Raw genomic sequence first — 14,081 nt, forward strand, 5'->3', positions numbered from 1 at the left:
GGACATTTTGTGGGACGTTTTGTAGGACACATGTGCGCAGGTCATGTAAGTGCAAGACAAACGCCTACCTACACGTAGTTACACTGTGGGTCTGGACGGTTTCATGCTTGTTTTCACTGCCCTTTGGAATTGGGGTCTCGGACTCATCCAGACCTCCATTATTTCCACCTTTTTAGGGCAAGCATTAATTTTCAGAATCCTCCATCCCCTTCCGGAGTGCCACTCCACCAGTTCCCTTCCCCGTCTTCCCTCTCCCTGGCCGGGTGTGCTCCAAGTGCATCCTCCAAGCTGCCAACTTTTGGCTATTGCAGCTTTGAAAAAAAAAAAAAAAAAAAAATGTATAACTTATTTTGTGTTTGTGTCATCATTGGTGTAAGCTGAACTAGTGAAAATACAATAACTAACTCATAAGCTGCTTCTAAATTCCTTGTATGTACTACATACATAAAGTAGAGTATGGACTAGGGTTGGGTACCGTTCACATTTGAATCGATATCGGTACCCAACGATACCTTTTTTTCTGTACTTTAGTCTAAAAAATTTGTATCTACCTACCTCAGTTGTAAAAAATGTGTCCAAACTTCAAATTATTTATTATCATTATTATTTATTTAGAACAATTGAAACAGATTTCTTTTTGCGGTAAACGAAACGTTGACATCGGACAAAAAAAAATCCCTAGTATGTACACCACACTACGTACTGTTGGAGTTTACTTGTTCAGTACATATTACATACTCTTGGAGGAGGTTGCACCATCAACCATCCACTCCATCAAAAGTAGTTCAGTATTCATATACTGTATTCACATACAAACATATCACATACTGAAAACTGCATCCAAATAGTATGTAGCACGGAGAATTTGGAAGCATAACCGTGTCCTAGTATTGTTTTGTGTATCAAGAGGGGTCCGTCTGTCTGTGAACAAGATATATCAAGTAATGGCTAGAAATTGCAGCAAAGTAGGATGAGTGGGCCTGCATCAAGCTAAAACTCCACCAGGTAGGAGCGGGCCTGCATCAGGCGCTTGAGGCGACTCTGTAGGGCAGCTCTCTTGCTCCCGATGTCAAAGTCCTCCTTGAGCAGGTAGTCCATGTTCTCCTTGTCCTGCAGCAGCTGCAACATCTCCCTCTGCAGCTGAGCAGCAGACTCCTGAAGCATCTGGTACCGGATCACCAGCGGGACATGGTCAGCCAGACGCTGGCTGGCAATCTGGAAGGGGGGGGGGGGGGGGGGGGGCGAACGGAGAAGACCCATGAAGATATATTACAGCTACGTACATGTTGAAGCATTTCAAGATGACAGAGGCCAAATGGGCAATAGGGAAGATAAAATACTAGATAGACAAATAGACACACGGACAGGAGAGATCGCAATACCCCCTCACAGCGTTCCAATTCTACGGATGTAAGATGGTGCAAACTTACATAGTAATAGGACTTTAGGTGCAACATCATGTCCTGCAGTGTGGCACTGTGTTGTCGTCGAGACGTGGGATCAAGGCAGTCGTCCGAATCTGAAACCACCTCCTCATCATACTCTTCCTCATCATCCTCCTCCTCATCCTCCTCCTCCTCATCATACTCCTGATCCTCCTCCTTCTCCTTCTCCCTCTTCCTCTGGCGCAGGCTGTTGCTGTACATGCTATCCTGGGTATAAACCATCAACTCCATCTTGAACTGAGTCCTCAGCATGTCCTCAGCTACAGACTCCTTCTCCTGTTTGATGGCCTCTATCTTGGTCTGGTTGACAAGCATACCACCGGTCATTCTTAACATTAATAAATAATAATGCATACTGAACAGAATGCAGAAGGCTGAAAGAATTACAAAATCAAATTAGTCGATTGATTACCTTGGCCGTTTTCACGAGGTTAGGAAATCCGATAAAGCTGATATGAGCTAGCTTTACAAAGTATTTCCTAACAGCATCTAGGGGTGAAATATAAGAAACACATGAGCCTGATGAGCCAACAGTGTGGTTTGTATTCAACAACTGCAGTAAACACACCCCTACTGGACTATATACTTGTAGGGCTGTCGTGGTATGACATTTTCTCACCGCGGTTTTGTGTGTTCATCACCGCGGGATGCGGTAGTACCGCACTAAAAAAAATTGAATTTGTATTATTTTTTTTATATTTTTTTTTTTTTATTAACTCATTGACCGCCACTCTGTTTTCCCATCCCTACTCAAGGCGCCAGCGTTATTGACCATTTTAGCGATGTTTGCGGACCCATCGTGTGTTCTGTATTATAGCTATGGAGACAATAGTATGGCTCATTTGACAGGCATTGTTAATAGTCCAACACTGACTAACCAGTTCATTTCTACATACTGTAGTTTGTGCGCTATTCCATGCTAAACATCACCCCTTTCCAAAATAATCCAGTATTTTTTCATAGATCACGAGATATGATGCGTTATATGCATTATGCCCAAATCGGTTGGGTTGCTCGCCTGAAACTCCAAATACTTCCAAATCAAAAAGGTATATACCATATACATTGTCTCCATAGCTATAATACAGAACACACGATGGGTCTGCAAAAGTCGCTAAAATGGTCAATAAGGCGAATAATTTTTTTATTTTATTTTTTAAACAACCACGGTTGTCGCCCTATATACTTGCATAAACAATGAAAACATACTCGTTCATACTTCGCTGATTCATACTCTTTGCACATAACTGCCCAATTGCACAGCCCTGCTAATTATCCCATCCCACTGTATTGTTATGCGATTCTAATTAGTGTATATACTTGACCACATCTTGCCCAGTTGTACAGCCCTGGCCTATTCTTATTCCTATACATTTAATTTTTACTTATAATTGTACTATTCTATTGTGCTATATTTAATTTATATCCCATTTTATTTTGTTCTACCTCTTTATTTACAGTTGTACAGCCCTGGCCTATATTTTATTTCATAATTCTATTCTATTCTATTCTATTGTGCTTAACTTAGATAATGCAATAAAGAGGTGGAGTAAAATAAAATGAAATATGAACTGTCCGTTAACACATTGGTTGCCGTTTACATAGATTTACGTTTCTGTGGCCCAGCGGTTGAGTGCCGGAAACGTAGATCTACGTTTTTGTCTCGGTTTTCCTTTTATTCGCTATAGCCATTCATAATCCATCGAGGCACCTTGTGTATGCTGTCCTGAATGTGTCTGAGATCGCAGACGGTCAATACCGCCGCCTAACGCCTTGCGGCCGGTATTGCACTCCATTTGAAACGACGTGGTTTCTTTTCTCGGCCGAGCTGCGGCGTGGGGGCGGGTTCTAAAGACTCCGGCAAGACAAGCGGTCATCACGGTTGCCTAGACAAGTTCATGTGCAATGCTGGATAACGTCGGACAAATGATCGCGATGAATATTTGGAATGGCGATCAGATAATTGGATTATTCTTTTTGCAGTACATCAAATACAAGGTAAGGACTATATATTACCAATCTTGCGTTGATCCGATAATTATTTTCCCGCGATTGCAGCCTGTGTGTGTGTTGGCTGCAATAGACACACAGGGGGCCGGTTTTCCCCCGTCCCCTTTCATGTATGCACGAGGAAACATACTGATAATCTAGCATTGATTTCAGGATGATTCGATAATCAGGCGAAAAATGGCAATGTGATAAATGGATTTCACTAAAGGGCTGTTTGACGGAGTTCCCTCGGATTACACAGGATCACTCTACAACTATACTCATATTCACCACGGTATAAAACGGAAATGTATAGACGAAAAAATTATCCGTTTTCTGCGTGTTGACCGGAAGAAACCCACTGACAATCGACAGCGTTATTAGATCCATAGCTATAATATAAAATATAGGTTTAGCTCTACAAACAAGGGGAGCGCTTACATGGGGTTAATGGGTGGCAAGGCCTATGCACTTCCCGGAAGGGGCGTGGCACCCAATGTGTTAAAGTTAATATATATATTTAGTACACATGATGCACACACCTTTACAGTAGGGATGCACCGAATGGGAAATTCTTGGCTGAAAACCGAATGCCAAAATGCAGAATATGATTAATGTATTTATTTTTACCAATGTTGTTCAGCTAGCTGATTATGGCAAAAGACATGATTATGGCAAAACTTAAATAATATTAATAATAACTATTATGGGTCCATAAAACATGTATTCAGCACTTTTGAATGTATACATTAATTCCAGACTGACTGCTGAAAGATCTAGGCCAGTAGATAATATATAGAAAATAATATCTCTTTTCAAGTCTTACTGGACAAAATGAGGTTTGAGTTTTGAGCTTCCTAGATGCTGTAGTTGATGTCACACTAGGATATCAACACACAGGTTTGGAAGCTGGAGGAGCTGCGTGAATACCAAACCAAGCCGCATTTCTCGGAGACGTTCTCTGATTGGCCGACGCCGGTTTCTACACTGGTTAAGCTTAGGCACTCTTCAAAGTTGGTTAAGGTTAGAGTTTGTCTTAAGAGCGTGACGGCAAGTTCTTTCGCCGGTTAAGCTTAGGCACTCTTTCGAAGTTGGTTAAGGTTAGAGTTCGTCTTAGAGCATGGCGATAGAACGCCAGGTAGTTTGCAGGCTGTTTGACATGGAAATGGGCAAAGACACAGCTAGTCACGGATTGGCCAAACGCGTCAGTGGCCTATCAGAGAGCGTCAGTCAGTGCCAATCAGAGAGCGTCTCCGAGAAATGCGGCTTGGTTTGGTATACACGCGGAGGAGCTGGTGTCGTGGAGTCACTCCGCTGTCTAGGGTACGGCTAACGTTAGCTAGCTTAGTGGCGGCTAACGCTAGCTAGCTTGGCGGCTTGCGTCAATTCAATTCAATTGAAGGTCCGAGCTGGTCTGTGTCTAATGAAATGTGTTTTGATTATGTCATCACAACAACACGTTAGGTTACGAAAGTAACCCTGTTCTTTGACATTCTGTGATATTTTTTCGGTGCTAAAACCGAAAGGGCCTTTTTTTAACCATTTTCGGCCGATATGTTTCAGTGGCCGAATATTCGGTGCATCCCTACTTTACAGTGTTATGTTTACCAGTAGGATAAATCGTCTTGGATGTTAACCTCTTAAGCCCGGAGCCCTATTTTCTGAAAATCTGCCTAAAATACATACCTAAGTAAATTGAAGATTGATCCACTTCTACAAGGTGCATTTGCATGTTCTTGGTATCTAGGGACATCTATGGACCTCAGTGAATGTATTCCCAGTGTCGGAAATATTGTGTCTATTACTAGGCTTGTTTAAATTGTGATAAAACAAAGAGAATATGAATTATGATTTTTCTAGGGCGGCTACGTGGCGCAGTGGGCAAGGCACTCGCAACGAATGCTCGAGACTGGGCTCGAACAGGATGCTTCCTTTGTGATGCTTCCTGTTCGAGCCCCGCTCTCCACATTGCTTTCAGTTTAGCTGGTCGTCCACAGTAATACACATTGGCCGTATTACGGGGAGGGAAACTGAAGGGTGGGGATCGGGCGTTGTGGACAGCGACTCCTACAGGTCGGTTGGTGCGCCTGCGCAGTAGAATCAAGAAGCGACGGGGGTGGGGCCCCTCCAAAGCCCAGACCGCCGACGCTGAAAGATCGAGCTGCGCAGGTGAAAAGATGCGACGGCTGTTACCTCGAGTATCGGAGGGGACTCGTGCTATGTATGACTTAGTCCACATTGCAGCCGGCTTGTGGGAGGCAAGAAACAACGTTCGAAGACAGGGGAGGGTTGAATTGGACGATATGAAAATTGGGATGGGAGAAAAAAATGGGAGAAAAAGTGGATAAAAAAAGAGAATATGAATTATGATTTTTCTTTGCATCTTTGACAGTGAATAACACCATGCTAAAAATGACCAGACATGAAAAACTGCCACTGAGCTCGTTCAGTACCTTCTTGAGATCACATGTACAAAATCTAAGGAAATGAATAAAGGAAAGATGATTAAACGGAAGGTTTTGTAGATACAGTACCGAATTCTGCCATCCAGACCCATGCAATTTGAAATATTATAAATTACCTTATTATAGCCAACTCGCACATCTATGGATTGGGCCAAATCTTCTTTCAAATGGGAGAGTTCAATTTGGATTTAGTATCACCAGGCATGCATGAAGAACAGAGAATGAAATCTACTGTATGTACAGTAGGTTTTTTATTCTTGCGACAACTCCACCATTTTTAAACTGATCCTCAACACTGATGGTTGCTAAATGTTCACAGTAGGGGGAGACAAACTAACTGCGCTCCAATATATGCCAATAACGTTCAGTTTTGTGGTATATAATCCTGAGAAATAAAGATTCATAAACAAGTAATTTGCTTGAAGGCAACTAGAATCCGTTGGGTAGTGTAGTTCTTTAGTTCTTTGAAATTCCAATGCTCATTCAGAGCTCTGGATGTCCTCTTCTCATAATGACTACAATCGTCATCATTCAGCGACGGCCACTACGGTAATTCAAAATGGCAGATCTCCGCGATAAATACAACACATTTCAAAAACTAAAATCTCACTAATAACAAATAAACAAACGTATTGCTGAAAATATACAATATGACTGCCGTTTTGACATGGTTAGGATGTTTACTCTTGAATAAGTTTAAACAAATTAAATAAAACGATAATTATGTCAGACAGTCTAGAGAGAATGATTTATGACGTGATGTCATTTGCGGTCCGGTACCGGTGGAAGCGGTTAATACAAATAAATCTGTATTAGTGTGTCAGACTACTTTTAGATTTTTAGAAACTTTTAATTAAATTATTTTTGAAAGCATCTTCATGGTTTAATGCAGACATATGTTGCATTATAATCATCATATTGGCGTGATTGTATGCATCAAAGGGTTAAATCAAGCATTTTTAAGTGCTTTAGAGAGGGTCAAAATATTGCGATATATATCGTGTATCGTGATATAGCCAAAGAATATTGCGATATCATTTAGAGGCCATACATCACCCAGCCCTAGGTTGGAGTTTAGTTGGGATGGGAGAGGGGTTGCTATTGCTGCCACATATCAGGCTCTATTCACGTCAATACCTACCTGACCATGAGGGTTTTGAAATGTTGTATATATTTTATTCATGTAATAAAGCTACCCCATTTTAATATCAGGATCCCGAAACCAAAGGTTAGGGAAACTTGTGGTGAACAGACCTGAAATATCCTTCAGCTTCTTCACAGCAGGTTCCTCCAACTGTTTGATCTGATCCTTCACCATCATCTCAAAGGTCTTGTAGTTGATGAAGCCTGGTAGCTCTCTGCCACGGTGCCTCTTCTCATAGTCCGCCATCTCACGCTTGATCTTCTTGCTAACTGTTACATGGAGAGTGACCAGGTCAAAGTTGTCTTGAGTATTGGAGTGAGCCAACTGTTTACAAAAGAGTTCATGTAGGGATCTGTATAGGCTTGTCCACGCATCACTACATCTTTCTGTCCGGGCATACCTAGTGCTTGCATACTAGCATACCGTGTCATCAAAAATACGGTACGGCATGTGCACTGATCAAAGATCTGGTAACACCTGGGCTATAAATGGCTAAATAATGTCCACCAGTATAGTGAATGCACCTTGTACTTTGAGACTAGTATGTCTTGCCTTAAAGCAGTGCTTCTCAAACTTTTTCTGTCAGGCCCCCCTTTGGCGGACCAAAATATTTTGGGCCCCCCCCCCCCCCCCCACCCCCCTCGCCCCAACAAAATAGTCATGAAATGGGCCATGTTTAAATTTATTGAAATTTATATCGTGACCTTTCAAATTGGCCCTATATTTTGTTTTCAGAGCTGTCATGGATGAAAAGCCAGCTTCACAGATACTGTATGTGGTGCTGAATGGTATCAACACCTTAACTGCTGCATCATGAGATACTTGGTGGGCCATGAGATGCAGTGATGCCAGTAACGCTGTTATGGTTTGTAACCGACCCCAATCGCACAACACAAGACAGGTATGATGGTTTGCCAAGAAACAGATATTTATTTAGAACAGGGAAAAAGGGCACTGTCCCTTTAAGGGAGAAAACACAAAACACTGGAATAACACAAGAGGGGAAGGTAAAGTGCCTTTAAGAGGCGGGCAGGAAAAGGGAACACTAAGGGAAGGTAAGGGAACGCCTAAGGGAAGGTTAAGGGAACGCCTTGGGAACAGAGGAACTAGAGACTAGGAGAACTAGGGAAAGAGGACTAGGGACTAGAAGAGCTAGGTGGAACTAGAAGGGGAGAACTTGGGACAGGAACTAGGTGGAACTAGAAGGGGAGAACTTGGGACAGGAACTAGGTGGAACTAGAAGGGGAGAACTTGGGACAGGAACTAGGTGGAACTAGAAGGGGAGAACTTGGGACAGGAACTAGGTGGAACTAGAAGGGGAGAACTTGGGACAGGAACTAGGTGGAACTAGAAGGGGAGAACTTGGGGCAGGAACTAGGTGGAACTAGAAGGGGAGAACTTGGGACAGGAACTAGGTGGAACTAGAAGGGGAGAACTTGGGACAGGAACTAGGTGGAACTAGAAGGGGAGAACTTGGGACAGGAACTAGGTGGAACTAGAAGGGGAGAACTTGGGACAGGAACTAGGTGGAACTAGAAGGGGAGAACTTGGGACAGGAACTAGGTGGAACTAGAAGGGGAGAACTTGGGACAGGAACTAGGTGGAACTAGAAGGGGAGAACTTGGGACAGGAACCGCGGAGGCGGGCTGGGGACAGGGAGGAACTGGGGACTGGTGGGAAAACATCTGGGCCGCTCTGCAGAACAGAGGAGAGGGTTAATATTCAAAGGGAAAAAACAGAGCAGAAGCAGAACAGTCCAAATAACAAAGTAACAAAGTAAATACTATCTTCGTGTGAACAAACACACAGTGGGAGATGAAATGTCCAAAATAATATCCACGAGAGAACAAAACAGAGTGGGAGATGAAATGTCCAAACTAATAACTAAGTAAGAACTAAAGGAGGCAATACGCTGGGAGAGTGACATCACAATCAAAACTCACCCAGGCGTATGCGTAATGGTACAGGAACAGCAGCGGGAACGGGGGCAAGGGCACTACGCTGAGTGAGTGACATCACAATCAAAACTCACCCAGGCGTATGCGTAAAGGTACAGGGACAGCAGCGGGAACGGGGGCAAGGGCACTACGCTGAGTGAGTGACATCACAATCAAAACTCACCCAGGCGTATGCGTAAAGGTACAGGGACAGCAGCGGGAACGGGGGCAAGGGCACTACGCTGAGTGAGTGACATCACAATCAAAACTCACCCAGGCGTATGCGTAAAGGTAAGGGACAGCAGCGGGGCGAGGGCATCGCCACCGGGTGGCTGGCTGTCCGAGCCGAGGGACCAGAGTGCGCGCCACACCTTGGTGTGCGCGTCGGAACAGTGGCGGTGGCGAGGGTGTCGTCCACCGGGTAGCCGCTGTCGGAGCCGAGGAACAGAGTGCGCGCCACACCTTGGTGTGCGCGTCGGAACCGAGAGACGCCTCGGGGTGCGTCTGCGAGGAGGAGTGTGCCAAGCACGAAGGTCTGGAAGATGCGCGTCGGCGCGCTGAGGTCTGGAGAGCGTGCCAAGCTCGAAGGTCTGGAAGATGCGCGTCTGTGCGCTGGTACGGAGGAGCGTGCCAAGCTCGAAGGTCTGGAAGATGCACGTTGGTCTAGATGTGCGTCAGGACGAACAGCTGCGCTGGGGTCTGCAGTGGAGCGCTGGGGTGCCTCCCGTGGAAGTTACAGGGAGCGCAGAACAGTCTCCTCCACAGGCTACGGCGACAGCAGACGAAGGCTGGAGCAAACATCTCAAGGCTGGAGAGATCCATCTTACAGCATTGGTAGACCAGAGGATCTCCCGAAAGAGTCTAGATGTTAGAGAATATGACTCAGCATGAATACAACACGACCCCACGCCGAAACGAGGGGAAGCGCCCTGGTATTTAAAGCCCACAGGGGAACTAATTAGCCTGCCACCACAGGTGCGAGAGGTAATTGATAATCGAACAGGTGTGGCCACTGAGAGTAAAGAACGAGAGGGTGGGGGCTAGAGAGAGTGAGTAGGGAATTCCTAACAGTAGGCTTAAAGAAGACAGAGAAAGTTGGAGAGCAGCGGACAAAACCTCACAGTACCCCCCCCTCAACGGGAGCCACCTGGCGACCCAAAACAAATACAGACAGAGTGGCAGGGGGCAAAACAAGAGGTACTGGCCAAGCCAGCAGGGGAAGCCACCACAAGAGTGGGGCTAGCAAAAGAAACAGGGTCGCCAAGGGGTAACTAGGGTAGCAGAGGGGCAACTGGTCTAGAGGAACTGGGTCTAGAGAACTGGTCTAGAGCAACTGGTCTAGAGGAACTGAGGGGCAAGCAGGGTAGCTAAGGGGTAACCATGGAAGCACCGGGAAAGGGCTAGCAGAGGGAAGGTTAGCTGCCAGGGCACTGATAGCTACAGGGCCTATGCTAGCTGTACTGCTACATCAACATAGAGGCTGCGCAAGCTGCCGGAGCCAGGCTAGCAGAGGGAAAGGGTAGCTGCCAGGGCACTGATAGCTACAGGGCCTATGCTAGCTGTACTGCTACATCAACATAGAGGCTGCGCTAGCTGCCGGAGCTAGGCTGGCAGACAGGGCTGGACCAGCATGAGAGCACAAGCTAGCTGGAAGGACAGTCCTAGCTGTGTGAGAAAAACTGACCTTGCTAGCTGAAAGGGCAGTCCTAGCAGTGGGATAAACTACACAAAAAAAAGTGGAGGCCATGCAGAGGGACCGGGTTAGCTGCTTGGGCCTGGCTAGCTACAGGGGGGTCAAACAGGGCAAAACGGGAAGCAAACAGGGGAGCTAACCGGGGAGACTAACAAGCTAAACAGGGGAGTAACAGGCTAACAAGGGAGCTAAACAGGACTAACAGGGAAGCTAAACTGGGCAAACAGGGAAGCTAACAGGGCTAACAGGGGAGCTAGAGGGGAGACTAACAAGCTAACAGGGGAGCTAACAGGGCTAACAGGGGAGCTAGAGGGAACAAGAAAAAAAAAAGGCAAACTCAACATACACCGTCTGTGCTGGCTGGGGTCGTCAATTTGGTGGGGTCGTACTGTTATGGTTTGTAACCGACCCCAATCGCACAACACAAGACAGGTATGATGGTTTGCCAAGAAACAGATATTTATTTAGAACAGGGAAAAAGGGCACTGTCCCTTTAAGGGAGAAAACACAAAACACTGGAATAACACAAGAGGGGAAGGTAAAGTGCCTTTAAGAGGCGGGCAGGAAAAGGGAACACTAAGGGAAGGTAAGGGAACGCCTAAGGGAAGGTTAAGGGAACGCCTTGGGAACAGAGGAACTAGAGACTAGGAGAACTAGGGAAAGAGGACTAGGGACTAGAAGAGCTAGGTGGAACTAGAAGGGGAGAACTTGGGACAGGAACTAGGTGGAACTAGAAGGGGAGAACTTGGGACAGGAACTAGGTGGAACTAGAAGGGGAGAACTTGGGACAGGAACTAGGTGGAACTAGAAGGGGAGAACTTGGGACAGGAACTAGGTGGAACTAGAAGGGGAGAACTTGGGACAGGAACTAGGTGGAACTAGAAGGGGAGAACTTGGGACAGGAACTAGGTGGAACTAGAAGGGGAGAACTTGGGGCAGGAACTAGGTGGAACTAGAAGGGGAGAACTTGGGACAGGAACTAGGTGGAACTAGAAGGGGAGAACTTGGGACAGGAACTAGGTGGAACTAGAAGGGGAGAACTTGGGACAGGAACTAGGTGGAACTAGAAGGGGAGAACTTGGGACAGGAACTAGGTGGAACTAGAAGGGGAGAACTTGGGACAGGAACTAGGTGGAACTAGAAGGGGAGAACTTGGGACAGGAACTAGGTGGAACTAGAAGGGGAGAACTTGGGACAGGAACCGCGGAGGCGGGCTGGGGACAGGGAGGAACTGGGGACTGGTGGGAAAACATCTGGGCCGCTCTGCAGAACAGAGGAGAGGGTTAATATTCAAAGGGAAAAAACAGAGCAGAAGCAGAACAGTCCAAATAACAAAGTAACAAAGTAAATACTATCTTCGTGTGAACAAACACACAGTGGGAGATGAAATGTCCAAAATAATATCCACGAGAGAACAAAACAGAGTGGGAGATGAAATGTCCAAACTAATAACTAAGTGAGAACTAAAGGAGGCAATACGCTGGGAGAGTGACATCACAATCAAAACTCACCCAGGCGTATGCGTAATGGTACAGGAACAGCAGCGGGAACGGGGGCAAGGGCACTACGCTGAGTGAGTGACATCACAATCAAAACTCACCCAGGCGTATGCGTAAAGGTACAGGGACAGCAGCGGGAACGGGGGCAAGGGCACTACGCTGAGTGAGTGACATCACAATCAAAACTCACCCAGGCGTATGCGTAAAGGTACAGGGACAGCAGCGGGAACGGGGGCAAGGGCACTACGCTGAGTGAGTGACATCACAATCAAAACTCACCCAGGCGTATGCGTAAAGGTAAGGGACAGCAGCGGGGCGAGGGCATCGCCACCGGGTGGCTGGCTGTCCGAGCCGAGGGACCAGAGTGCGCGCCACACCTTGGTGTGCGCGTCGGAACAGTGGCGGTGGCGAGGGTGTCGTCCACCGGGTAGCCGCTGTCGGAGCCGAGGAACAGAGTGCGCGCCACACCTTGGTGTGCGCGTCGGAACCGAGAGACGCCTCGGGGTGCGTCTGCGAGGAGGAGTGTGCCAAGCACGAAGGTCTGGAAGATGCGCGTCGGCGCGCTGAGGTCTGGAGAGCGTGCCAAGCTCGAAGGTCTGGAAGATGCGCGTCTGTGCGCTGGTACGGAGGAGCGTGCCAAGCTTGAAGGTCTGGAAGATGCACGTTGGTCTAGATGTGCGTCAGGACGAACAGCTGCGCTGGGGTCTGCAGTGGAGCGCTGGGGTGCCTCCCGTGGAAGTTACAGGGAGCGCAGAACAGTCTCCTCCACAGGCTACGGCGACAGCAGACGAAGGCTGGAGCAAACATCTCAAGGCTGGAGAGATCCATCTTACAGCATTGGTAGACCAGAGGATCTCCCGAAAGAGTCTAGATGTTAGAGAATATGACTCAGCATGAATACAACACGACCCCACGCCGAAACGAGGGGAAGCGCCCTGGTATTTAAAGCCCACAGGGGAACTAATTAGCCTGCCACCACAGGTGCGAGAGGTAATTGATAATCGAACAGGTGTGGCCACTGAGAGTAAAGAACGAGAGGGTGGGGGCTAGAGAGAGTGAGTAGGGAATTCCTAACAGTAGGCTTAAAGAAGACAGAGAAAGTTGGAGAGCAGCGGACAAAACCTCACAAACGCGTTACTAAGTAACGCGTTATTGTAATCTGATTACTTTTCCCCGAAAATAGTAATCTAACGCGTTAATCTTTAAAAGCCAGTAATCTGATTGCAGTTACTTGTCCAAGTGGCTGTGCATTACTATTTCGTTACTATCTCATCATAAATTCATAATGCAGGCGGAATGCAGTATTTTATTTCGTTTTCGACAGTCAAAAATACATTTTGAGCTGTTTTTCTTATGGGGGTGACGTGGTGTGGCAGTGAAAGGGTTAAATACAAGAATGTGTCCCGCGGCGTGACTGGTCCCTCTGTCTGTGAGTGACTCTGCTTTGATCCAATCACATTCCCCATCCAGTCTGCGAATCAGAGGCAGAGTAGGGCGGGTCTTCACAGCACGTCATGTGACATATGCGCCAATCGTGTGACAGCAGGGCTCCGTCGTCGGAGAATTCCACCCCAAAACGCTTGGCAAAATTAAAAGTGAAACCGCAAGATGACTTATTCGGTTTCTGTTCAGAATTCCACCCCAAAACGCTCGTCTAAACGTAGCCTCAGTCACTACTTCACGGCGGAGGAAACAAAATACTGTCTACCGCTAAAAACAGCACATCCAATTGCATTGAAAGCATCTGGAATCACAACACTAGCCGCCGCTTCGACTAGGTACAGGAGGGTTGATGGTGGCAGAGCAAAAGCTCTTATTTGCCAGATTTACAGTTAAAGAGAGACTGATTGTATGTTTATAGAGAGACATTTATAAAAACAATTTAATAGTTACAGTTGATATAATTGAA

General features: G+C 46.5%; 1 protein-coding gene across 1 annotated transcript in view; it reads right to left on the minus strand.

The window, feature by feature from the left end:
• Positions 1–990: 990 nt before the first annotated feature.
• Positions 991–14,081, minus strand: part of LOC311223441 (interferon-induced GTP-binding protein Mx-like) — a gene marked incomplete at both ends in the record, with an annotated part of 89,039 nt that continues 75,948 nt past the window's right edge. Inside the window, 4 exons of the mRNA XM_084308228.1 lie at positions 991–1,215; positions 1,431–1,745; positions 1,858–1,934; positions 7,154–7,312. Coding sequence (XP_084164354.1) covers positions 991–1,215; positions 1,431–1,745; positions 1,858–1,934; positions 7,154–7,312 — 776 coding nt within the window. The remainder of the gene's footprint in view (positions 1,216–1,430; positions 1,746–1,857; positions 1,935–7,153; positions 7,313–14,081) is intronic.

Source organism: Notolepis coatsorum (assembly GCF_963971535.1).
Source record: "Notolepis coatsorum genome assembly, chromosome: 2".
In the NCBI taxonomy this organism is placed as follows: Eukaryota; Metazoa; Chordata; class Actinopteri; order Aulopiformes; family Paralepididae; genus Notolepis; species Notolepis coatsorum.